Source organism: Salmo salar, chromosome ssa01, assembly GCF_905237065.1.
Source record: "Salmo salar chromosome ssa01, Ssal_v3.1, whole genome shotgun sequence".
In the NCBI taxonomy this organism is placed as follows: Eukaryota; Metazoa; Chordata; class Actinopteri; order Salmoniformes; family Salmonidae; genus Salmo; species Salmo salar.
In genome coordinates, this window is record NC_059442.1 from 79,067,985 (window position 1) to 79,094,278 (window position 26,294).

A 26,294-nucleotide genomic window follows, 5' to 3' on the forward strand; every position below is an offset into this window, starting at 1 on the left:
TGATAACTGAACTGTAAACTGGTATTCTTGGGAAGGAGGCACAGACACACACACCCGGACAATACAACCTTGGCCTAGCCTATCTGATGTGTGGATAAAACCTACACTGGTTTCATAGAATGTTTGTCCTGGCCTGAAACTCATGGTTTCAATGATCCTTTGGCCAGACAGAGGAGCACACAAGCCTCTATTGTGTTCATTATAGACTAGGCCTATTCAAATGTCCCGACAAGACAGGTCAATCAGCTGCTCCAGAATACAATGTCAGCTAGCCTAACCTGCTCTTACTGTTACCGTTATTCACCCCCAGAGCACACCCAAAACAAGAAACCCATCAAGAGGTCTGCGCAGGACAGATTTCTTCATCCCGCTGCCGCCCACAACCGCAGCTTTTCATACCGTACCCGCCCGCTCCTGCTGGCTTTCTGTCCGACCGCTTCCCCCCAGTCCCGCATATTTTAGGCGAATGTGACAACTCACTTGCCAGCCATGGTGCCAGCTATTTCGCACCCTATAGGCAACATCAAAATGCACACAAATAACTGAAGAAATATTAAATGACCTGCGATTCTCACGTGGCCCATTATATTAAGTTATCGGTATAGTCTATATCAGCCAATAGAAAGAGAGCAGAGTTGGACAGACAGCGGACACTAGCACTTTCTCTTGAGCTACGTTTTGCAGACAAATATGGGTGATTCATATTTACTTATAGGCAATGTAGTAAACTATAGCCTAATCATATTTAGGAAGTTATTATTTTCTTGGAAAGAACTGCGCCGTGCTTATCCGCCCCATGCCTACTCTATTTAATTGAGACCACATGCACCTGATCTCGCGCGTACTTGCTACAACAAGCATTTTTATTTTACCTTTAACTAGGCAAGTCAGTTAAGAACAAATTCTTATTTTCCTAGGATACAAAATGTACCCGATTTAATCTGGTTACTACTCCTATCCAGAAACTAGAATATGCATATAATTAGTAGATTTGGATAGAAAACACTCTAAAGTTTCTAAAACTGTTTGAATGGTGTCGGTGAGTATAACATAACTCATATGGCAGGCCAAAACCTGAGAAGATTCCATTCAGGAAGTGCCCTGTCTGACAATTTGTTGTCCTTCTGTTGCATCTCTATCAAAAATACAGCATCTGTGCTGTAACGTGACATTTTCTAAGGCTTCCATTGGCTCTCTAAAGCCGCCAGAAAGTGGAATGGGGTGTCTGCTGTCTCTGGGCGAAGAACAGCAGGAGAATTTGTAAGTGGTCAGCCTGGGGACAGTGACACTGGACGGATAGTGACCTGAACGCACGAACAAAACAGAGCTATTTGAATATAACTATGGATTATTTGGAACCAAAACAACATGTTGTTGTTGAAGTAGAAGTCCTGGGAGTGCATTCTGATGAAGAACAGCAAAGGTAATCCAATTTTTCTAATAGTAATTCTGAGTTTAGGTTGTCCCAAACTTGGTGGGTGTCAAAATAGCTAGCCGTGATGGCCGAGCTATGTACTCAGAATATTGCAAAATGTGCTTTCGCCGAAAAGCTATTTTAAAATCTGACACCGCGATTGCATAAAGGAGTTCTGTATCTATAATTCTTAAAATAATTGTTATGCATTTTGTGAACGTTTATCATGAGTAATTTAGTAAATTCACCGGAAGTTTTCAGTGGGTATGCTATTTCTGAACATCACATGCTAATGTAAAAAGCTGGTTTTTGATATAAATATGAACTTGATTGAACAAAACATGCATGTATTGTATAACATAATGTCCTAGGAGTGTCATCTGATGAAGATCAAAGGTTAGTGCTGCATTTAGCTGTGGTTTGGGTTTGTGACATATATGCTTGCTTGGAAAATGGCTGTGTGATTATTTGTGTCTATGTACTCTCCTAACATAATCTAATGTTTTGCTTTCGCTGTAAAGCCTTTTTGAAATCGGACAATGCGGTTAGATTAACGAGAGTCTTATCTTTAAAATGGTGTAAAATTGTTGATTGTTTGAGAAAATTGAATTGTGGACTTTTAGTTGGTTTTGTATTTTGCGCCGTGCGATGCCATTGGCTAGGGGTTCCTCAGGCGGAACGGGGTTCCGCTAGCGGAACGTCTGTCCTCAACAGGTTAAAATAAAGTAGCAATCCTAACTGACCTAACAAGGAATTTTTACTAGGATTAAATGTCAGGAGTTGTGAAAAACTGAGTTAAATGTCTTTGGCTAAGGTGCACGTAAACTTCTGACTTCAACTGTATCCACGGTTTCTGGTTACGGTAGGTTGCAATAGTCACAGTGGGTACAACATCTTCTATACACTTCTTGATAAACTCAGTAACGGTCTCTGTATATACACATCGATATTATTCTCTGAAGCTACCCGGAACATATCCCAGCCCGCGTGATCAAAACAATCTTGAAGCGTGGATTCCGATTGGTCAGACCAGCGTTGAATAGTCCTTTGCACGGGTACATCCTGTTTGAGTTTCTGCCTATAGGAAGGGAGGAGCAAAATGGAGTCATGGTCAGATTTGCAAAAAGGAGGGTGGGGGAGGGCCTTGTATGCATCCCGGAAGTTGGAATAATAATGGTCAACACAGTGTTTTTCCAGGCGGGTACTACAGTCAATAAGGTGACAGAATTTAGGTAGCCTTTTCCTCAAATAAGCTTTGTTAAAGTCCCCAGCTAAAATAAGTCCAGCCACAGGATATATGGTTTCCAGTTTGCATGAAGTCCAGTGAAGTTCCTTGAGGGCAGAGGTGGAATCAGCTTGAGGAGGGCCACCACCATTCTTCCCCGTAGGGATGGTGCCAGGTTTCCTCCAGACGTGACGCTTGGCATTCATACCATAGACTTCAAACTCTTTCATCAGACCAGGTAATTTTGTTTCTCATGGTCAGAGTCCTTTAGGAGCCTTTCGGCAAACTCCAAACTGATTGCCATGTGCCTTTTACTGAGGAGTGGCTTCTGTCTGGCCACTACCGTGAAGGCCTGATTGGTGGAGTGCTGTAGAGATGGTTGTCATTCTGGAAGGTTCTCCCATCTCCACAGAGGAACTCTGGAGCTCTGTCAGAGTGACCATTGGGTTCTTGGTCACCTCCCTGACCAAGGCCCTTCTCCTCCTATTGCTCAGTTTGGCTGGGTGGCCAGCTCTAGCTAGAGTCTTGGTGGTTCCAAACTTCATCCAATTAAGAATGATTGAGGCCACTGTTCTTGGGGACCTTCAATGCTGCAGACATTTTTTGGTACCGTTCCCCAGATCTGTGCCTCAACACAACCCTGTCTCGGTGCTCTACGGACAATTCCTTCAACCTCATGGCTTGGTTTTTGCTCTGGCATGCACCGTCAACTGTGGGACCGTATATAGACAGGTGTGTGCCTTTCCAAATCATGACCAATCAATTGAATTTACCACAGGTGGTCTCCAATCAAGTTGTAGAAACATCTCAAGGATGATCAATGGAAACAGGATGAACCTGAGCTCAATTGAGTCGCATAGCAAAGGGTCTGAATACTTACGTAAATAAGGTATATAAACTCAGACAAAAAAGAAACGTCCTCTAACTGTCAACTGTGTTTATTTTCAGAAAACTTAACATGTGTAAATATTTGTATGAACATAATGCCTCAGTGGTTGAATCTTAACTGAACAAGTTCCACAGACATGTGACTAACAGAAATTGAATAATAAGTCCCTGAACAAAGGGGGGGGTCAAAATCGAAATAACAGTCAGTATCTGGTGTGGCCACCAGCTGCATTAAGTACTGCGGTGCATCTCCTCCTCATGGACTGCACCAGATTTGCCAGTTCTCGCTGTGAGATGTTACCCCACTCTTCCACCAAAGCAACTGCAAGTTCCCTGACATTTCTGGGGGGAATGGCCTTAGCCCTCACCCTCCGATCCAACAGGTCCCAGACGTGCTCAATGGGATTGAGATCTGGGCTCTTCAGTGGCCATGGCAGAACACTGACATTCCTGTCTTGCAGGAAATCACGCACAGAACGAGCAGTATGGCTGGTGGCATTGTCATGCTGGAGGGTCATGTCAGGAAGAGCCTGCAAGAAGGGTACCACATGAGGGAGAAGGACGTCTACCCTGTAACGCACAGCGTTGAGATTGCCTGCAATGACAAACTCAGTCCGATGATGCTGGGACACACCGCCCCAGACCATGACGGACCCTCCACCTCCAAATCTATCCCGCTCCAGAGTACAGGCCTCAGTGTAATGCACATTCCTTCGACAATGAACGCGAATCCGACAATCACCCCTAGTGAGACAAAACCGCAACTCATCAGTAAAGAGCACTTTGCCAGTCCCGTCTGGTCCAGCGACGGTGGGTTTGTGCATACGTTGTTGCCGGTGATGTAAGGCAGGTACTCACCAGACAACAGGCCTACAAGCCCTCAGTCCAGCCTCTCTCAGCCTATTGCGGACAGTCTGAGCACTGATGGAGGGATTGTGCGTTCCTGGTGTAACTCGGGCAGTTGTTGTTGCCATCCTGTACCTGTCCCGCAGCTGTGATGTTCGGATGTACCGATCCTGTGCAGGTGTTGTTACACGTGGTCTGCCACTGCGAGGACGATCAGCTGTCCGTCCTGTCTCCCTGTAGCGCTGTCTTAGGTGACTCACAGTACGGACATTGCAATTTATTGCCCTGGCCACATCTGCCGTCCTCATGACTCCTTGCTGCATGCCTAAGGCATGTTCACACAGATGAGCAGAGACCCTGGGCATCTTTCTTTTGGTGTTTTTCAGAGTCAGTAGAAAGGCCTCTTTAGTGTCCTAAGTTGTAATAACTGTGACCTTAATTGCCTACCGTCTTAAGCTGTTAGTGTCTTAACGACCGTTCCACAGGTGCATGTTTATTGTTCATGGTTCATTGAACAAGCATGGGAAGCAGTGTTTAAACCCTTTACAATGAAGATCTGTGAAGTTATTTGGATTTTTACGAATTATCTTTGAAAAGACAGGGTCCTGAAAAAGCGACGTTTTTTTTTTTTTTTTTATACAGTTGAAAAAAAAAAATCTAAAACCCTGGTTTCGCTTTGTCATTATGGGGTATTGTGTGTAGATTGCTGAGGAAAATGTGTTTTAGAATAAGGCTGTAACGTAACAATGTGGAAAAAGTCAAGGTGCCAATTCTTTCCGAAGGCACTGTAGGTAGTCACTACCAAATGTCATTTTGGGGTGAGTTTGGACATTTACAAGCGAATGTGAACGAGAAACATTGTGCAAATGAACAAAGTTTGACGCATGCTTGTCTGAAGGAAGAACAGTACTATATACACACGGTCTGCGTGGAGTCGGAGTCGCTATGGGCAACGGGCCTGCCTGCTCTCCGAAGATAGAGGAGCAGCAGACGGGCCTAGAACTGAGAGGAGCAAAAATGCAAGGGAATCAAGCTGCAGTGGCAGCTGTACAGATTACTCATCCAACGGGCATTGACTTCTCAAACATGTCAAAAAGCTCACAATATGATGCCACGTGAGCTTATTAATTCAGCCACTTACTTAGATAAGTTTAACTTGCTAGTTAAGGGTTGCCCTAAAGCAGAATTATTCGTTTTTCATGCTTAAGAAATATCGTGTTGCGTTTTTTTAAACGCAGATCTAAAATGCTTCTTATTTTAATTTAATCTCAGCATCAAACTCATTTTGTGCTTCAGTTGCACTTCTCCACTCAAATGAGAATTCACAAATGGGCATTCTATCAAAAGACAGCACTCTGACTGGTGTAGCTACTTTTCTCAGTGTAGCCAGCCTAGTAACATGCAAGATTGACTTTAAGCAAAACATTAAGAAAAGTAGCTGGTTACATTATTTTTATGATAAACATTAGAAATATAATTGCCATGCATCGTTCTTTGCAACAACAAAAAAATACCTTGCTTTTTCATTGTGAGCTTATTTACTGTTGAAAATGAAGCTATTTTCTGCCGACTGTGTTGCACTAATGTACTTCCTGTGAAGGAAAACTATAGTTGCACATCCCTGATCACTGCAAAAAGACACTGTTGACTTTCAATGTAAATACACAGCTGAACTCACCTGCTCCCGCTTTCTCCATTGTACTATTTACAAACAAACACTTGACTGGCTTAACTGTTCTGGAGAACTAAGGTAAGCTTCATAATGTAAAATAATGTTACAGGTGAAAATGAAGAACGCGATAGTTTAAACGGTATTGAAAAACTATCCCGTGGCTATTTCCAAATACCCTGGTATACGGTATACCGCCCAAGCCTAACCTCGACAGCAGGGATGTGACAAATTAATAGTTTTTCTTCATGTTTAAACTGCCAAATTTACAATGCAGATGGTTTACATTGCACATCCAGCAGAGGGAGAAAATGTTAGAATTTATGCTGCTGCTGCTCTTGAGTTTCACGAGAGTGGTGCATGTAGCTTGTTGTTATCGTCCAATCACGAGTCAAACCAGCACTTGGCTTCAGGCATAGAGCCTCCATGTGGTTATTAGGAGATATCTAGGCTAATTAAAGAAAGATGGAATTAAAATGACAGAACTAAAAGTTAAATGAGAAGGACACCAAAAGCCAACAGGTAGGCAGCTACTTAATCATTTGAATGGAGTGGTTGTTAGGTCCCGTGTGGTTCAGTTGGTAGAGCATGGTGTTTGCAACGCCAGGGTTGTGGGTTCGATTCCCACGGGGGACCAGTACCGAGAAAAAATGTTTGAAATGTATGCATTCACTACTGTAAGTCGCTCTGGATAAGAGCGTCTGCTAAATGACTAAAATGTTTAAAATGTTGTTTTTGTCTGTAGGGTTCGGGAAGGGGAGAAAGCACACAGTTATGTAGTCTCAATTAGTCTACCTAACACTAGCTTCTCTCAATTTGATGCAGTCAAGACAGGTACTACATAATCAGATAAATAACTAGCAATAATTTAGTGTACCAGCGCAAGTCAAGTTCGCTGCCATCTCTCCCCCTCCCTGCTCACATCTTCATTCGCATTTAAGCTGCTGCGCTGCTTCAAGCCGGTTAATAAAGTAGCTAAAATGTCATTTTTTCCTCCTCTTACTATTATTACAGCATTGTTGTGTTATTTGTTATATGATGTTTGGGACCTGTTAGTGGTAGTTATGTTAAGGATCCCAATTACGTTTAAACGTTCTAACGTTTACTGTAGGCACACTTGATCTTGCACGTCCAACTAGGAGAAGAGAGGAACGCTACCTCACTTGAAGCAGCAAAATATGAGTGTGTGAACAAAGCAACAAACATTTTAATACAGTAGGTAGGCTAACATATACAAAGCAGAAACAATCATTTCCAAATAATCTGCGGGACACAAAAAATGTATATCATCCCAAAGTTGTCTGCGTGACCGCAAGCTCCCCCCGCAGCATGAAAAATATCAACCGCGCTGCAATGATCTCGGTCTGGACCCGCAGCCCTCTAAACCACCCTCCACACCGAAACTAACAAGTAGGTTATACTTAAACCGTTCTCCACTCCTAAGTCAATATTTGGAATCTAATTTGGTTAAGTCAGACTGAGGGATAGCCTAATGACTCCGACAAACTAAACTTCTAATTTGTCTCTGTACCAGTTTCTTTACAAAAAGAAGAGCTACTGTTTAAAAAGAGAAAATGGCAACAAAATAGAACAAAGCTAATAGACACATGCACAGCATGGTAAGCGTGATATGCTAGTTTGGTCTGTGAGTTAGGCTTTTTGATCATCACTGATAGCCCATTTCATGATTTAGGCTATAACAGTGAAGTTTAGTGTCTACCTTCTACCTTGCACATAACATTACCCAAAGGTATTAGCTTGAAAACGAAACAAAAACAACCAAAACTAGCCTACATTTAGCTTAACCTAGGCATTTTCCTGTGGCCTAACAAAGCTTTTCTAAACAACTGTACAAGCATAATTAAGACCAGTTGAAGTCACAGATTCTCAAGGACGACATGTTCAAACAGCTGCCAAATTAATTAACCTCACAAACTACTGGTACTGACTTGGTCTCTAAATGAGGGACCCCAAGAGGTCACACTAACCAACATGGCTAGGGGTAAAGGGGAATGTCAAACATTCCAAGCCATTTGACATGGTTACCTTGTACAACATCTCTGCTGGCTCAGTTGTTAAAAGGGGGAAATTATTACATAGATGAAGACGTTTAGGTGTGGTCTAGCACCCTAGCCTAGATCTTTAAAACTTGCATATTGGAGAAAGGGGTACGGTTTTGACTCGGACTGTCGTTTGTATATTAGGCTAAGTTACCATCTTACTTAACATAAGACAATGGCAATAAACTTCAGGTGTGATGCTAGGCCTAGAGTACAACAGAACAAAGAAACAATCACGTTGACCCATAACAATATTGTCCCTTTCATACTAAGACGTTTTTCCGCAGACTTTATTACACAACCAACTTTTTTCTGCATTTTCTTTATATCTGAAAGGTATTGACAGTATCAATGCAAAAGTTTGTATTTACGCCAAACAACCGAGTAATCATTTCGGTAAAGTTCTGCCTACGGCTTAGTATGAAACGTAGCCGTAATGCCGGCGCGACATTGGCACGCACTAAGCTCTTAAACTGTTGATGGTTGCTAGGCAGAGCCCGTTAACCATCCTCCAACAGGTTCTAAACTTTGCAAGGCATGTCACTTCACCCATCTGTTCGCGTAGCCTACCACTAGGGCTGTGGCGGTCACGAAATTGTCAGCCGGTGATTGTCAAGCAAATAACTGGTCGGTCACACAGTAATTTACTGTTAATTAACATAAAAACATTTAGCATCTCTTGGCTTCCACACATAGCCTACAAGCCATTTTAAAAAAGTATAGTAAATCCATCATACACCTTCATAAATCCATTATTTATTTTAGACAGGTCTAAAGAAGCATGATATAAAGAAGATGTAGACTATTTAAGAAGAATAGAATACTCTGAGTTGTCCTTATGTTAGGTCCTGATGTGGTTATGCCAAACGGCTATGGGCTACACTAGTTCATTTATCAGACAAGATTTGCTTATAATTCAGTGACATTATTTTATATTATTAAGAAAACAATTGAACAAAGCTGAATAAAATATAAATATCTTCCAAACAATTTGAGAGTGTGCACATGCGGCTATTCTGTGGTGAGTGGTTAACAAAGAAATAGGTACTTCTACAGTTGAAGTCAGAAGTTTACATACACTTAGGTTGGAGTCATTAAAACTCGTTTTTCAACTACTCAACACATTTCTTGTTAACAAACTATAGTTTTGGCAAGTCGTTGAGGACATCTACTTTGTGCATGACAAGTCATTTTTCCAACTGTTGTTTACAGACAGATTATTTCACTGTATCACAATTCCAGTGGGTCAGAAGTTTACATTCACTAAGTTGACTGTGCCTTTTAAACAGTTTGGAAAATTCCAGAAAATGATTTTATGGCTTTAGAAGCTTCTGATAGGATAATTGACATCATTTGAGTCAATTGGAGGTGTACATGTGGAAGTATTTCAAGGCCTACCTTCAAACTCAGTGCCTCTTTGCTTGACATCATGGGAAAATCAAAAGACATCAGCCAAGACCTTGGGAGAAAATGCCTGAAGGTACCACGTTCATTTGTACAAACAATAGTATGCAAGTATAAACACCATGGAACCACGCAGCCATCATACCGCTCAGGAAGGAGATGCGTACCGTCTCCCAGAGATGAACGTACATTGGTGCGAAAAGTGCAAATGAATCCCAGAACAGCAGCAAAGGACCTTGTGAAGATGCTGGAGGAAACAGGTACAAAAGTATCTATGGCCACAGTAAAACAAGTCCTATATCGACATAACCTGAAAGGCCGCTCAGCAAGGAAGAAGCCACTGTTCCAAAACCGCCATAAAAAAGCCAGACTACGGTTTGCACCTGCACATGGGGACAAATATCGTACTTTTTGGAGAAATGTCCTCTGGTCTGATTAAACAAAAATAGAACTGTTCGACCATAATTATGTCACTATTGTGGCTAGCTTCACATAGATGGGTCTGACCACCATTAATCAAATAAGAACTGTCTTATAAATTAGGGTTATTTTAGATGACACCTAGCTATATAGTTAGCTAGCTAACTATAGCTACTGAAACAGATTGTCGTTTTGCTTTGTTTTTGGGGAAGAACATTGTTAGCATCCATGAGCTAGCTAGCTTTTTTTTATGACCAGCAAGGTAGGTGTGCGAGACAACTTTACCAGAATCATAGCATACGTATCGATGAATCGTTGTGACATATGAAATACGAGTGATTGTGTAATAACTACATAAAAATATTAATGAGTGCTTTAAATTATTATGTGACGTGCAGTCATATTCAGACCCTGATTGGTCAACAAGCTTATTTGACACGCAAAGACCCAAACGGCATTCCATAGAAATCCTGGTTGAGATAGAAATGAAGAAGGAAAGAGCACAGAAAGTAAGTGAAATAAATAGTTTTTGATTGTTTTACTGGTAATGGGGACATATGTAAATAGCAACAAAATATTTTTTGGGGGTGTGTGTGTGTAACCTGTATTTAACTAGGCAAGTCAGTTAAGAACCAATTCTTATTTACAATGACCTGGACGACGCTGGGCCAATTGTGCGCCGCCCTATGGGACTCCCAATCACGGCCGGATGTGATAGAGCCTAGATTCGAACCAGGGACTGTAGTGACGCTTCTTGCACTGAGATGCAGTGCCTTAGACCGCTGCGTCCATGTGTGTGTGTTAACTGTACTAGAATGCTTAAGTGTTCACAATAAAAGTTAAGATGAGCACTCAACCCGCTGCGCCTTGGTCCAATTACTACGACGACCGTGACAGAACCTCCCACCACCAACGGACCAAGCAACAGGGTAAGGAGCAAAAAAATGAATTTTGTGGACTATAAGGAGTACTGGACTTGGGAAAACATCTTGGAGGGTAAAGGATCCTACACATGGGAGGAGATCCAGGCTAGCGTCCCACCTAGCCCAGAGAGGTTAAAAGGCTGTTAAAATTTTAAATATCAGATATCTGTATCATCTTTTTTTTTGGCAAGGAAAATATTGGATATTGGTATCGGCCAAAAATGTAATATCGGTGCATCACTACTTTAACCTGTTATGGCTAGGGGGCAGTATTTTCACGGCTGGATAAAAAAAGGTACGATTTAATCTGGTTACTACTCCTGCCCAGTAACTAGAATATGCATATAATTATTGGCTTTGGATAGAAAACACCCTAAAGTTTCTAAAACTGTTTGAATGGTGTCTGAGTATAACAGAACTCATATGGCAGGCAAAAACCTGAGAAGATTTCATGCAGGAAGTGGCCTGTCTGACAAGGTGTCGTTCTTCTTGTCTCTGTTTATTGAAGAGTGAGGATCTTAGCTGTCCCGTGACACTTCCTACGGCTGCCATAGGCTCTCAGAAGGCGGCAAAATGCTGAATCGTGGCTTTGCAGGCTCTGGCTGAAAAAAAGTAGCGCGTTTGGGTAGTGGCTGGTTACAGTACTGTGAGACTCAGGCTCGTGCCCGCGTCGACCGAAAGCTTTGTTTTCTTTCCTCTGTTTAGCTAAATGGACATTCCCGGTCGGAATATTATCGCTTTTTTACGAGAAAAATGGCATAAAAATGGATTTTAAACAGCGGTTGACATGCTTCGAAGTACGGTAATGGAATATTGTCACGAATTGCGCCATGCGCGCAACCCTGATTTACCATTTCGGATAGTGTCTGGGACGCACGAACAAAATGCCGCTATTCGGATATAACGATGGATTATTTTGGACCAAACCAACATTTGTTATTGAAGTAGCAGTCCTGGGAGTGCATTCTGACGAAGACAACAAAAGGTAATCAAACTTTTATAATAGTAAATCTGATATTGGTGAGTGCTAAACTTGCCGGGTGTCTAAATAGCTAGCCCGTGATGGCTGGGCTATGTACTTAGAATATTGCAAAATGTGCTTTCACCAAAAAGCTATTTTAAAATCGGACATATTGAGTGCATAGAGGAGTTCTGTATCTATAATTCTTAAAAGAATTGTTATGCTTTTTGTGAACGTTTATCGTGAGTAATATAGTAAATTGTTAGCAAATTCCCCGGAAGTTTGCGGGGGTATGCTAGTTCTGAACGTCACATGCTAATGTAAAAAGCTGGTTTTTGATATAAATATGAACTTGATTGAACAAAACATGCATGTATTGTATAACATAATGTCCTAGGTGTGTCATCTGATGAAGATCATCAAAGGTTAGTGCTGCATTTAGCTGTCTTCTGGGTTTTTGTGACATTATATGCTAGCTTGAAAAATGGGTGTCTGATTATTTCTGGCTTGGTACTCTGCTGACATAATCTAATGTTTTGCTTTCGCTGTAAAGCCTTTTTGAAATCGGACAGTGTGGTTAGATAAAGGAGAGTCTTGTCTTTAAAATGCTGTGAAATAGTCATATTTTTGAAAAATTGAAGTTTTTGTATTTTTGAGGAATTTGTAATTCGCGCCACGCCTATCATTGGATATTGGAGCAGGTGTTCTGCTAGCGGAACGTCTAGATGTAAGAGGTTAAGCTAAATGTTCTGATCTGTTGCGACCGCCACTTTGCATAAAAAAGATTTGTATTCATTTGGGATCTATCGCATCCCACAGCTGTCCCAGACTATGTTTGGAATATTTATTTCTTGCACAGAATAGGTCGACTTTTGTACTGTGGGTGATTGACATAGGCTAGTGCTTTTGCTGTTCGTTAGGCCTACTCATCTTGTTGGCTGACGAAGAAATATCTTCAATATGCACCTCGGAATTGGATAAGGATGCGCGCAGTTGTCCCCTATGCGTCTGTCTTAACTTGTAGCCAGTGAGAAAGACCCGATCACATGGCGGAGAGCCGTGTGGGAGGTAGCCTAGTGGTTAGAGCGTTGGACTAGTAACCAAAAGGTTGCAAGATCGAATCCCCGAGCTGATAAGGTAAAAATCTGTCGTTCTGCCCCACTGTTCCTAGGCCGTCATTGAAAATAAGAATTTGTTCTTAACTGACTTGCCTAGTTAAATAAAGGTAAAAATAAAAAAGAGCAATGCAAGTGAGACGCTTCAGATTGCACAGCACACATAGGGAGAAGGGCACAACGCAGCACTCCGTGCCGCAAAAGGCATGGATTCTTTTAGGGTGCATTACGGCCACAAAGGGGATGCCGCGGTGACATTTGAGGCATGATCAAGTCCTTGTCAAATTGTGAATGAGAGACTATTGGAGTGTGTACAGCCTGTGCAAAAAAACAAAAATCAGAGCCCATCCCTTTTCAAGCGACTTTTTTCAAATCGTCATTAGTCGTATCATGCAGCCTTACAATGTATTAATGTATTAAAAATCAATGTATTAAAAATCAATGTATTAAAAATCACATTCCCAGAGGGTCAGAAGTTTACATATACTCAATTAGTATTTGGTAGCTTTTCCTTTAAATTGTTCAACTTGGGTCAAACGTGTCGGGTAGCCTTCCACAAGCTTCCCACAATAAGTTGGGTGAATTTTGGCCCATTCCTCCTGACAGAGCTGGTGTAACGGAGTCAGGTTTGTAGGCCTCCTTGCTCACACATGCTTTTTCAGTTCTGCCCACAAATTTTCCATAGGATTGAGGTCAGGGCTCTGTGATGGCCACTCCAATACCTTGACTTTGTTGTCCTTAAATAGGTATGCATGGCAGCTTTGACATTGGTTTTTAACATTTGCGTTAAACTAGACATCGGGCCGATACCGATGTTGGCATTTTTAGCTAATATAGTCCGATTCCGATATGTTCACCGATATATCGTGCATCCCTAGCTTGAAGTTTTTTTATAAAACTATTAGGCTATTTCTTCACATTACAAGCACAGCAATGTGCACATGGTAGTAGGCAAATGTTCCATTAGCGGGAAAACACCATTATCACAAGTGACCACAAAAGCAATTATGCATGTAATGCTTTTATTATAAAAAAGGTGCATTTTTATGGTGAAAATGATCTTCCCAAAACTTGAAACTCACTCGCTGTTTATGTATGCCAGTTAAGCTCTACACCCCTTGTAAAGCAGAATAATGTGCTTAATTAAGAAGTTCTTTGGCCACTTTAGTTGTGATACAAACCGTATTAAAACATATGAGCTAGACGACTATGATTCAAAGAAGTTGCAACAACAACAAAAAATCCATTGTTTCTTATGCTGGGCATCATTCACAAGTGATAATATATAATTCACAAGTGATAGGCTAATATTGTCACCCATCAGGCTATTCTTGATTTAATCTTGTCTTTACATATACTAAATAACATATGCACCTGTATCGAAACAGGGGCAGCGGGAAAAATAATAGGTCACCTATGCACTTAAATAGCGAATGGTGGATGCTTTTCTCTGTGGTTTATTTTCATGCCAGCCAGGTTGCTTATATTTACAACAGGAGTATAACTTATGTGCTTAATATTAGGAAAGTTAATAAATAAATATCGTAGGCCTAGCCTATAGAAAAATGGGATTCTCTTAAAGAGGACATCAAAACTCTATTCTCCCGCAATTGCATAGCCTATAGAAATGTTGCGCAACATGAGCTCAGGGGCTCTCATGAAGTGTTTGATTAGATTTTGAATACCTTTGCATTGATGTCAGAGTGAGAGGGAGAATAGAGTGCTGACTACCAGGCAGTCAGCAAGTTTGGTAGGCTACTAATGACCAGCAGTAGCATCAGAGCTTGGAGAAGCCTAATTACTGTGACTAAACGGTCATGTGGAATTTGACTGCCTTCATGACACGTGACCACCGGTGTGTCGGTAATACGGTCACCACAACAGCCCTACCCACCACTAAGCATGCACTGTTTTCTTAACCACAACTGGATGGATGCATAAAATAATTTATATGGAAATAAATAACCCTGAATGACTGAAATAAAGTAGGCAAATGCAATTCAAGGCATGTATCAAATTGTTGCTTACTGAAACTCCCAAAGTCATCCACTCCTTGTAATAAATTTGAAGCAATAGCCTACCCGCGTGTGATCAACTAGATTATAAATGCAGCACCATTTTGATTGGGACAGCACCATCATGCTGTGAGACAAGCATGGGGACTTGTCTTGATAAATCAATAAATGTCAGATTTTTGTTTTCCCTGAATCTCCATTTGGATATTGGTTAGGCTACAATTAGGCTGGGAAAATGTTACCTAAATTGAAGTGAGTGCTGCCCATGATCATCTTGTCTAGTATGCTCATTTATTAGAACATTTTGCCATGTTATGTAGATTAACTAATGGATTATTTTGCTCTACACTCGCAGTCGCCTAGTAGCCTAGGCCTACTCCTGACCAAAAGCATGTGACTTCACCGACTTGTTTGATAATCAATTAATGTGATTTTGTTTCACTGAATCTCTGTCTGTATAGACAATTTGGTTAATTGGTTTCTGGTTAAGCAAATAAGTGAAGGTGGTATCCAGTGCATTCGGAAAGTATTCCGACCCCTTGACTTTTTCCACATTTTGTTACGTTACGCATTTTAAAATGGATTACATTGAAAAAAAATACAATCTACACACAATACCCCATAATGAAAGTGAAAGCCAATTTTTTGCAAATCTATTAAAAACAAAAAAAAACGTATTGATATAAGTATTCAGACCCTTTGCTATGAGACTTGAAATTGAGTGCAGGTGCATCCTGTTTCCATTGATCATCCTTGAGATGTTTCTACAACTTGATTGGAGTCCACCTGTGGTAAATTCAACTGATCTGGGAAAGGGTAGCAAAAATGGTCTGCTGCACTGGAAGGTCCCCAAGAACACTGCAGCCTCCATCATTCTTAAATGGAATAAGTTTGGAACCACCAAGACTCTACTTAGAGCTGGCAGCCCAGCCAAACTGAGCAATCGGGGGAGAAGGACCAAGAGGTGACCTCCCTGACCAAGAGGTGACCAAGAACCTGATGGTCACTCTGACAGAGCTCCTCTGTGGAGATGGGAGAACCTTCCAAAAGAGCAACAATCTCTGCAGCAATCCACCAATCAGGCATTTATGGTAGAGTGGCCAGACGGAAGCCACTCCTCAGTAAAAGGCACATGACAGCCCACTTGGAGTTTGCCAAAAGTCACCCAAAGTCTCTCAGACCATTAGAAACAAGATTCTCTGGTCTGATGAAACAAAGATTGAACTCATTAGCCTGAATGCCAAGCGTCGCTTCTGGAGGAAACCTGGCACCATCCCTACTGTGAAGCATGGTGGTGGCAGCATCATGCTGTGGGGATGTTTTTCAGCGGCAGGGACTGGAAGACTAGTCAGGGTTGAGGAAAAGATGAACGGAGCAAAGTACAGAGAGATCCTTGATGAAAACCTGCTCCAGAGCGTTCAGGACCTCAGACTGGGGCGAAGGTTCACCTTCCAACAGGACAACAACCCTAAGCACACAGCCAAGACAACGCAGGAGTGGCTTCGGGACAAGTCTCTGAATGTCCTTGAGTGGCCCAGCCAGAGCCCAGATTTGAACATCTCTGGAGAGACCTGAAAATAGCTGTGCAGCAACACTCCTCATCCAACCTAACAAAGCTTGAGAGGATCTGCAGAGAAAAATGGGAGAAACTCCCAAATAAAAGGTGTGCCACGCTTGTAGCATCATACAGGTGTGCCAAGCTTAAAGCGTTATACAACACTCGAGGCTGTAATCACTGCCAAAGGTGCTTCAAAGTACTGAGTAAAGGGTCTGAATACTTATGTAAATGTTATATTGTAGTTGTTTTATATATATATATATATATATATAAAAAATCTAAAACCTTGTTTTTGCTGGTAGATTATTATAATTTTTTTATTTTTAATCTACCTGCCACAGTGGCTGGTGGACCAAAAAGTTATTTGCCCTACCCTGACTTTGTTTTGTGAATACAATGATTTCCCCGTTGTGGATTTCCCCAGTGACTGCAATTCAATTGTGGTCACTGTTACCGGTTTGGTAACAGAGTGAAGTGCTTTAATAAATTAATAATTCATAAACAAAATAGTTATCAGTAAAAACACTAACATTTTTTTTTTTAGGGGGTAGATCAGCTTTAATAGTGTTAACTATAACTACATTTGTAGGTCTACCTTTACTTGGTACTTATGTGAACTCTCATAATCCTTCCTGAAAATATGTTAAAGATATATGTCGGGTTTTGGTAACAAAATGACAAGACATTAGGCAATATTTCTTAAACTTACAGAAGGCAAATACTTTCTGAAAAACGAAATATAAAATGTTGATATTAATTGTCACGGGCCGTTACTACAACATTATTGTGTTGGTGTATTTCTAATAAGACTTTTTCTAGTATACTTTTTTTTATAAGACCCCTTTCCCCATCTGAGTGACCAGAAATCAAAGCATTTGCTTTTTACACATTTCTGGGATGGAACATGGTTGAAAAATATCTATGCCTTAATTTCCCCAAAATATAGACTCCTAGCTTTCATTCGACACCAAATTTGATATGCTCCTATAAACTTCACATTGTTGCTCATGGGTCCTATTACATGGAAATGACCAAATGTAAATACTATAGGCCTGTCTTGTGTTAAGGCAAGTGTTACATCACCACCTTGATAGCAAATGTGATGGGACCACACATTGAGCAGAGCACATTACAGTACAACAGTGATCTGGGGGATTTATTCTGTTTGACTCATCTTGCGCTCACTCAGCTAGCCTAGATAGTATTAGTTACATGCCAAGGAGCACCATCAACTATGGTTGTGGTCTTTCTTACAGCATGGCATGCAAAGCAAGGGAGCTCCCCTCTTCTCCTACTCTCACACAAAGATATTAGATGAAAGCTTAGAGAATGATGAATGGGATGAAAATGCATGTTTTCTCAATGTTCCCTAATGTTTTACCTTGGGTCATTTCCATGTAAAAAGGACCCATGAGCACCAACATGTGAAGTTCATAGTCGCATATCAAATTAGGTGTCAAATGAAAGCTAATGGTCTACATTTTTGGGAAATGAAGGCAGATATACAGTACCAATAAAAAGTTTGGACACCTACTCATTCAAGGGTTTTTCTTTATTTTACTATTTTCTACATTGTAGAATAATAATGAAGAAAACTATGAAATAACACGTATGGAATCATGTAGTAACCAAAAGAAAGTGTTGAACAAAACAAAATGTATTTTATATATTTGAGATTCTTCAAAGTAGCCACCCTTTGCCTTGATGACAGCTTTGCATTCTCTCAACCAGCTTCACCTAGAAGGCTTTTCCAACAGTCTTGAAGGAGTTCCCACATATGGTGAGCACTTGTTGGCTGATTTTCCTTCACTCTGCAGTCCAACTCATCCCAAACCATCTCAACTGGGGTGAGGTCGGGTGATTGTGGAAGCCAGGTCATCTGATGCAGCACTCCATCACTCTCCTTCTTGGTCAAATATCCCTTACACAGCCTGGAGGTGTGTTTTGGGTCATTGTGCTGTTGAAAAACAAATGGGGATACCTAGTCAGTTGTATAACTGAACGCATTCAACTGAAATGTGTCTTCAGCATTTAACCCTCTGAAGCAGAGAGGTGCGGGGGGCTGCCATAATCGACATCCACGTCTTGGCACCCAGGGAACAGTGGCCAATGCTCTAACCACTAGCGCAAACCAGATGGGATGGCGTATCGCTGCAGAATGCTGTGGTAGCCATGCTAGTTAAGTGTGCCTTGATTTCCAAATAAATCACTGTCACCAGCAAAGCACCACCACACCTCCTCCATACCTCACGTTGGGAACCACACATGTGGAGATCATCCATTCACCTACTCTGCATCTCACAAAGACACAGCGGTTGGAACCAAAAATCTCCAATTTGGACTCATCAGACCAAAGGACACATTTCCACCAGTCTAATGTCCATTGCTCGTGTTTCTTGGCCCAAGCAAGTCTCTTCTTCTTATTGATGTCCTTTAGTAGTGGTTTCTTTGCAGCAATTTGACCATGAAGGCCTGATTCAAGCAGTCTCCTCTGAACAGCTGATGAGATGTGTCTGTTACTTGACTCTGTGAAGAATTTATTTGGGCTTAAATCTGAGGCGCAGTTAACTCTAATGAACTTATCCTCTGCAGCAGAGGTAACGCTGGGTCTTCCTTTCCTGTGGCGGTCCTCATGAGAGCCAGTTTCATCATAGCGCTTGATGGTTTTGTGACTTAAGACCTTAATTTCTTAAAGTAATGATGGACTGTCATTTCTCTTTGCTTATTTGAGCTGTTCTTGCCATAATATGGACTTGGTCTTTTACAAAATAGGGCAATCTTCTGTATATCACCCCTAACCTGTCACAACACAACTGATTGGCTCCAATGCATTAAGGAAATAAATTCTACAGATTAACTTAACAAGGCACACCTGTTAATTGAAATGCATTCCAAGTGACTACCTCATGAAGCTGGTTGAGAGAATGCCAAGAGTGAACAAAGCTGTCATCAAGGCAAAGGGTGGCTACTTTGAAGAATCTCAAATCTAAATTATATTTTGATTTGTTTAACACTTTTTTTGTTACTACATGATTCCATATGTGTTATTTCATTTTTTATTTAACTAGGCAAGTCAGTTAAGAACAAATTCTTATTTACAATGACGGCCTACAAGAAGGCAAAAGGCCTCCTGCGGGGACGGGGGCTGGGATTTAAAAAAAAAATATAGGACAAAACAGACATCACAACAAGAAACACCATAACACTACATAACGAGAGAGACCTAAGACAACATAGCAAGGCAGCAACACATGAAAAACACATCATGCTAGCAACACAACATGACAACAACATGGTAGCAACACAACACATGGTACAAACACTATTGGGTATAGACAACAGCAAAGGGCAAGAAGGTAGAGACAACAATACATCACGCGAAGAAGCCACAACTGTCGGTAAGAGTGTCCATGATTGAGTCTTTGAATGAAGAGAAAACTGTCCAGTTTGAGTGTTTGTTGCAGCTCATTGCAGCGAACTGAAAAGAGGAGCGAGCCAGGGATGTGTGTGCTTTGGGGACCTTTAACAGAATGTGACTGGCAGAACGGGTGTTGTATGTGGAGGATGCGGGCTGCAGTAGGTATCTCAGATAGGGGGGAGGGAGGCCTAAGAGGGTTTTATAAATAAGCATCAACCAGTGGGTCTTGCGACGTGTATACAGAGATGACCAGTTTACAGAGGAGTATAGAGTGCAGTGATGTGTCCTATAAGGAGCATTGGTGGCAAATCTGATGGCCGAATGGTAAAGAACATCTAGCCACTCGAGAGCAACCTTACCTGCCGATCTATAAATTACTGCTCCGTAATCTAGCATGGGTAGGATGGTCATCTGAAATCAGGATTAGTTTGGCAGCTGTGGTGAAAGAGGAGCAATTACGATCCAGGCTGTATCACATCCGGCCGTGATTGGGAGTCCCATAGGGCGGCGCACAATTGGCCCAGCGTCGTCCAGGTTTGGCCAGGATAGGCCGTCATTGTAAAAAAGAATTTGTTCTTAACTGACTTGCCTACTTAAATAAAAGGTTAAATGTAAAAATAAATTAAAAAATGAAATTAAAAACCAAGTCTAGATTTAACCTTAGCCTGCAGCTTTGATATGTGCTGAGAGAAGGACAGTGTACCGTCTAGCTGTACTCCCAAGTACCTGTATGAGGTGACTACCTCAAGCTCCAAACCCTCAGAGGTAGTAATCACACCAGTGGGGAGAGAGGTATTCTCCTTACCAAACCACATGACCTTTGTTTTGGAGATGTTCAGAACAAGGTTAAGGGCAGAGAAAGTTTGTTGGACACTAAGAAAGCATTGTTGTCAAGTTTTTAACACAAAATTCAGGTTGATGTCTTCACTATTATTCTTCAACGAAGAAAATAGTACAAATAAAGAAAAACCCTGGATTGAGTAGGTGTGTCCAAACTTTTGACTGGTACTGTATGTTTCTCAACCATTGTCCATCTTAACATTTTGGCATAAGTAATGTTTTTTATTTCTGATCAAAGAGATTTCCATCTGGTGTCTTATAAAACACATACCAGAAAAAGTCTTAAGGTATTAGAAATAAATCAAAACACAATCAAATTGAAGTAAAGAACCCTACCAACTAATATCAACACATTTAGTCTGACAAAGTATTTGCCTTCTGTAAGTTTAAGAAACATTGCCTTGTAATTCCATTACCAAAAACGTACATATCTTTTATTTCTCTCCCTCATGAGGATAGTGGAAGTTCACAGAACTAACAAATAAAGGGTAGATTTACCAATTGGTTAATGTTTTTTACTTTTTTGTTTACGAATTAAGTGATTAAAACTCGTAATTCTGCCTTTATCCATCTCTCTTTTCTCTCCAGTTATTGTGACCTCTCCCGGCCCTTACTGAAACATACCCATGAGCCCGCTCTTTCCATTTACTGTAACCAGTGTCCGCACCCACTGAGTGCCGACTGACACCGGACGTCCATGGACAATGAAAAGTAGTTGATACTTGGTCAGTTTGCCCTGGCCTTGACTTCAACATCCACAGATGTAGTTTTTTGGGCCAAGACAGACCGGCCTTGATTTGGCCCAGACAGACCGGCCTTGATTTGGCCCAAACAGACTGGTTCAGATTTGGTCCGGTCACCAATCATAGGATGTCCATGTTTCACATGTTTGGACAGCACAGTACAGTGAAGCACAGTAAAGAAAAGTATTGTATAGTTCAGTACAGTATAATGTACTGTATTGAACTCTGCTCCAGGGTTTCCCAAACTCGGTCCAGTGTGTAGAAAACTACCCATATATGCGAAGGATGATATTGTATATTTCTACCTTTGTGAACCTACTCAGGATGCACTATGAAGAGAATGACAATCATGTCTACAATTATGTTTTTCTGTGTAGTACAGATCAGGGACCCATGATGTAATTCCACTACCATAAAACTGTTACCGGGTGTAAATCCACTTCACTTACTGTAGTTCAATAAGCTGTCATGTCATAACTGACACCCCATTTTTCTGAAGACATCTTTGAATCTTAATTCAGAACAGATATTTAGCAGTTTTTGGAAATCGTGGTCGATAAAAAAAACAGCGATTTTTACCGTAATTCTGTTACCAAACTTTGCATCTGCACAGTTCTTCCAGCAAATGCCTTGTCAATGCCATATAGGCCTAAGCTTAGCCCTTGATAATGACTCTCAGTACTTGTTTATGGAAAACAATCGAAAGACAGAGTGGACTCAGGGGTCACGTTAATGCAGAATTAACTCGTTAAATCTTGCTGCGTTTTGTAAACGCAGATCTAAAATACTTAGATAAAATGCAAGATTAACTTTTAGCAAAACATTAGGAAATGTAGCTGGCTACATTCTATGATAAACATTAGAAATATGATAGCCATGCATCGTTTTTGCAAAAAAAGACTGCTTATTCATTGGAAGCTAATTTACTTGTGTGGCTGCCAGCCCAATTGCATTGCACTTCTCGTCATCTGATGAAAATTAAGCTATTGTCTGCCGAATGTGTTGCACCAATGCATTTTCTGTGAAGGAAAACTATTTGCATGCCCCTGATCACTCAATCTAAGCACTCGATTGACTATAAATACGCAAGTGAAATGGTTAAAACGCAGATAGTTTGCACTTGTGAAATTATTTTGATGTGACATGAAAGTTGAGGGATTTATGTTTCTAGAACCGTACCGCAATTGAGAATCAATTTAGCTTTAGATGCAGTGGCATGTACTCATGGATGCCAAGGGAAGCCAGGCTTCCCCAAATATTTGACCAATAAATACAGTAAAATAATTTGTCTTTCATCTCTCTGTGTGTTTTCATAACTTTCCATCAATTCGCAAGTGACCAAATCTCACTGGAGAAATCATCCGAGCAAGGGAAACAGTGCCCCTCCATCTCAGTATGTGTAGCCCATGTATTTGATGCTGTCTGGACCAAAAGAGTATAACATGTTGCTGCCATAGCATTTGATTGATTAAAGCCAGCAAGCATTTGGTCTCCCTTGATTTAAAAAAATCATAAATTAGCCAATCAGCATTGAGCTGAGCTCAACTGTGGGTTGTCCTGGTGCAGTAAAATGCCCCTCAAGGGAGGCCAGTTGGGATTTGGCTTCAGACCAATCAAATCACTTGTCTGTTTCTAGTCTGCTTATGTTGAGGTCCTGCAATAGCTAGCTTGCTAAATTTGCCCTTTCCTAAGCCATGGATGGAGATGGGGATTTGGACTTGTGGTTTTGACTTAATTCTCTGCACAGGCCAATGATTATGACAGTGTTTCTGATCTAACCATAAGTGAATATGTTGTGCCACTGGCCTGAGACGATTGAAGTTCAATATGTAGACTAGTAGGCTCACATTACCTAGCCAGCTAGCTAACTTAGCTGGTTCATTGCTGCCCATGGGAGGAAGTCAGGCTAATCAAGCATTTTAGCTAGGTAGCCCGTGACAACAAAAACTTAAAGTGTACTGTATCTGTATGAAAGACCCATAGACCGTTGACAACATGAAAGACAGGAAGATGGCATTGGCGTTCAACTAGTCTATAAGTAGGGCGAGTCAAAAATGTTTGTTTTACTTGCGCACACACACACAAGTACCATGGACGGCCACATGATATTTTGCAACATTGATTAGACTAATTGTTTTTGGTATATTTAACATTTGTTTTCAGTGTATTAAACTAAACACATAGCTTTGTTGATTTGATGATGTTTAAATGTTTAAGTTTAAATATTGCTGGAATAGCTGAGGCTGTGCTCATGTTCTCTTTGTGCTGACTCTGTTTTTCTAAATCAGTAGCTGTTTAGTAAACTGTTGAAAACATTAAAGTGCTTGACCATGCCGCAGGTGATAACTGTTTGTATGCAATATTTGCTTTGTGGACTTCACCGACAGATCTTGCTCTCCGGTTTTGTGATGAAACAAAAGTAGGTGTTGTTGAATTCATTCCATCACTGTGACTTGTCTTTTTGTTGCCACGGTCTTATTGTATAACACGGTGATGTATGAACGAATGTGTTATAGAGTAAACAATTCCATTATCAAAACATGTTGTAATATGGCTTTTTAACTGACTTGGCTTGCTCAGTGATTTTACCCACACACTGCAATTGTTTATATGGAGTATTTGGCTATTTTGTCTTCCAGAGACAATTCACCTCTAAGCAGAACATGTAAAGGTCCTTGGACTATAAGGACTAAAGCTAAACTTCTTTAGTCCGTTATTGGGCTAAGCCTAGGCCTAACTGTTGTAGTCACTTCAAAACCACAGGGCCAGAGATACTCATCATTGTGACAGGCCTATTTCACCTTTCATCTTTCAAATACTGACAACTACCATATAGTGTATACACATAGCCAGATATGTGTGACAATCAAGCTGATTTTTATGATTTTTATGTAGCTTGGTTATTGAATAAAGAAGTTTGCAGCTGATTAATCTTCCCTCGTCATAATAAAGATTCAATAGCATGACAGTAGAAAGTGTCATTTTTGTAGTAGGCGATGTTTTTCAGTTTGCATAATGTCAAATAATAGGGCGTGTGCATCATTCCACGTAAAAAAATCTGTCCAAGGAAAATGTCTACGACATACGCGTTGCCTCTCTGTCCTGACGAATGGCGATATTGCGTAATGATGTCCCCCCTGAGATGCAATCATGTGCCTAACGATCTGGTTAAACTGCAGGTTATGGTATTTTCCATCACATGAACAACAACACGTGGTCATTGGTTACATTTAATTTACTTACAACTTATGTTTGTTCCTGACATGCCACCATGTAAACCTTATCAGTGAACTTCGCATTCTACAGGTTTAGCTTAGCAGCTAACTTAGCCAGTTGGAAAACACATTCTGCTTACCTTGGGCAAGTCACTGAGTTGGTTAGCATCCAGCAAAAGCTCCTCCAAACTCCGACTGTAGCGGTAGATCTCATCCGGAACGTACAACAGAGAACAGTGCCGCTTATCGATCAATTCAACATGACGATTGCACCGCCACAGGGGTATACACTGAAACATCACGGGGTGATGGCAAAATCCGTTCTTAAAAAATATCCCGAAAAGACGTCAAATAAAAGAAACAACTGAATACGGCCAGCTACTACTCAAACTGAACTAGCTAGATGGCTTGCCAAACACCTTCTTGCTCTTCGGACGGAATTTCAAAGAAAATAAACATCGAAACCACCTCCACAGGCGTAAATAAATTGCACTGGACACCATGGAATACATACGCTGTCTATCTCACTTTGAATACTTATAGGCACCTGATTTTTCGCTTGGTTCTTTATCCTTTAATCACGTCACCACTGGGATGTTAGTAGTTTTTCTAATCGGGTCCAGAAAACGATCACATCTCTGTTTTATTTCGTGTAACCTACTGTTTTCCTTGTCCCAGAGTTAATTTCCTCTCAGTCCAGTGTCTGACCCGGAACATTCACTCCCTCATTCCAATCTGACGTCACCAATCCTAACCGCTCCTCCCTTTGTATATCTCCCTCCCCCCTCTAGAAAAGTAGAAGCCAGAGAGGATTATAGATAGGCTTCTGATTCATTCTTCAGTTGGCCTACTGTACCTCAGCTCAGTGTTATTTTAGCCTGAAATAGCCTACAGTTATACATATCTTTTGACCTTTTTACTGTTTTTTTATACAGTTCATTCTGGAGTTATACTTTAGAGTAGGTAGGTAGAGTACAAATAACAAAATAACATTTAAAAAATGTATTTCAGCATGGGCGATTTTTTTAAATAAAGCATTTCTCTCAAATGTAAACCTGTCTTTATGGGCTCCCTGTCTGAATTGAACATGTAAACCTGGGGTGCATTCAGTTTGGTTCAACGTTTGATACGTTTGCCGGTTTGTAGTGTACTGAATTACCAAAAGGGTGTGCATCATTCTTCAACCGCCTTTGAGGTAGGGCTACGTTTGCTCCCGTTTGGTGGGTGTGGCGATGTCTGGCCTAATCAATATGGGTGTGACCATCAGAAATCGCAAAACTCATGCAGCCCAAATACACAACCGCCCTCTGGGTCACAATCACACTGTTCTTCACTGGTCGTTGAGTATAGTAGTTTCGTTTGACTTGTTAAACACCGTTCTGTCATACTGAATGCATCCAAATGTATGTCCATTTATCAAAATTAATGAATACAAATATAGAACCCATTTTCTAAATAGTGAGGGTGTAGCGTCTGAACTCAAGTCATTGCTTGCCTTTGTAAATCAGGATTAATAATTAGTCTCCACTTGGTGAACATCTAGGTCAGTGGGTCTCCCTGGGGTTATATGGTATACCCAC

The 26,294-nt window shown here is 41.0% G+C and overlaps 1 protein-coding gene across 3 annotated transcripts in view; it reads right to left on the minus strand.

Annotated features, from left to right (window-relative positions):
- The window catches only part of LOC106612630 (leucine-rich repeat-containing protein 1), a 69,236-nt gene extending 43,781 nt beyond the window's left edge, over window positions 1-25,455 (minus strand). The window contains exon 1 of one of the 3 annotated variants that reach the window (XM_014213976.2): window positions 24,855-25,455. In XM_014213976.2, coding sequence (XP_014069451.1) covers window positions 24,855-25,013 — 159 coding nt within the window. In that variant the 5' untranslated portion in view covers window positions 25,014-25,455. Of the gene's footprint in view, window positions 1-6,051; window positions 6,487-24,854 lie in introns of those variants that run through there. The other 2 variants (XM_014213985.2, XM_045723078.1) reach the window with 2 other exon arrangements.
- Between the last annotated feature and the right edge of the window lie 839 nt (window positions 25,456-26,294).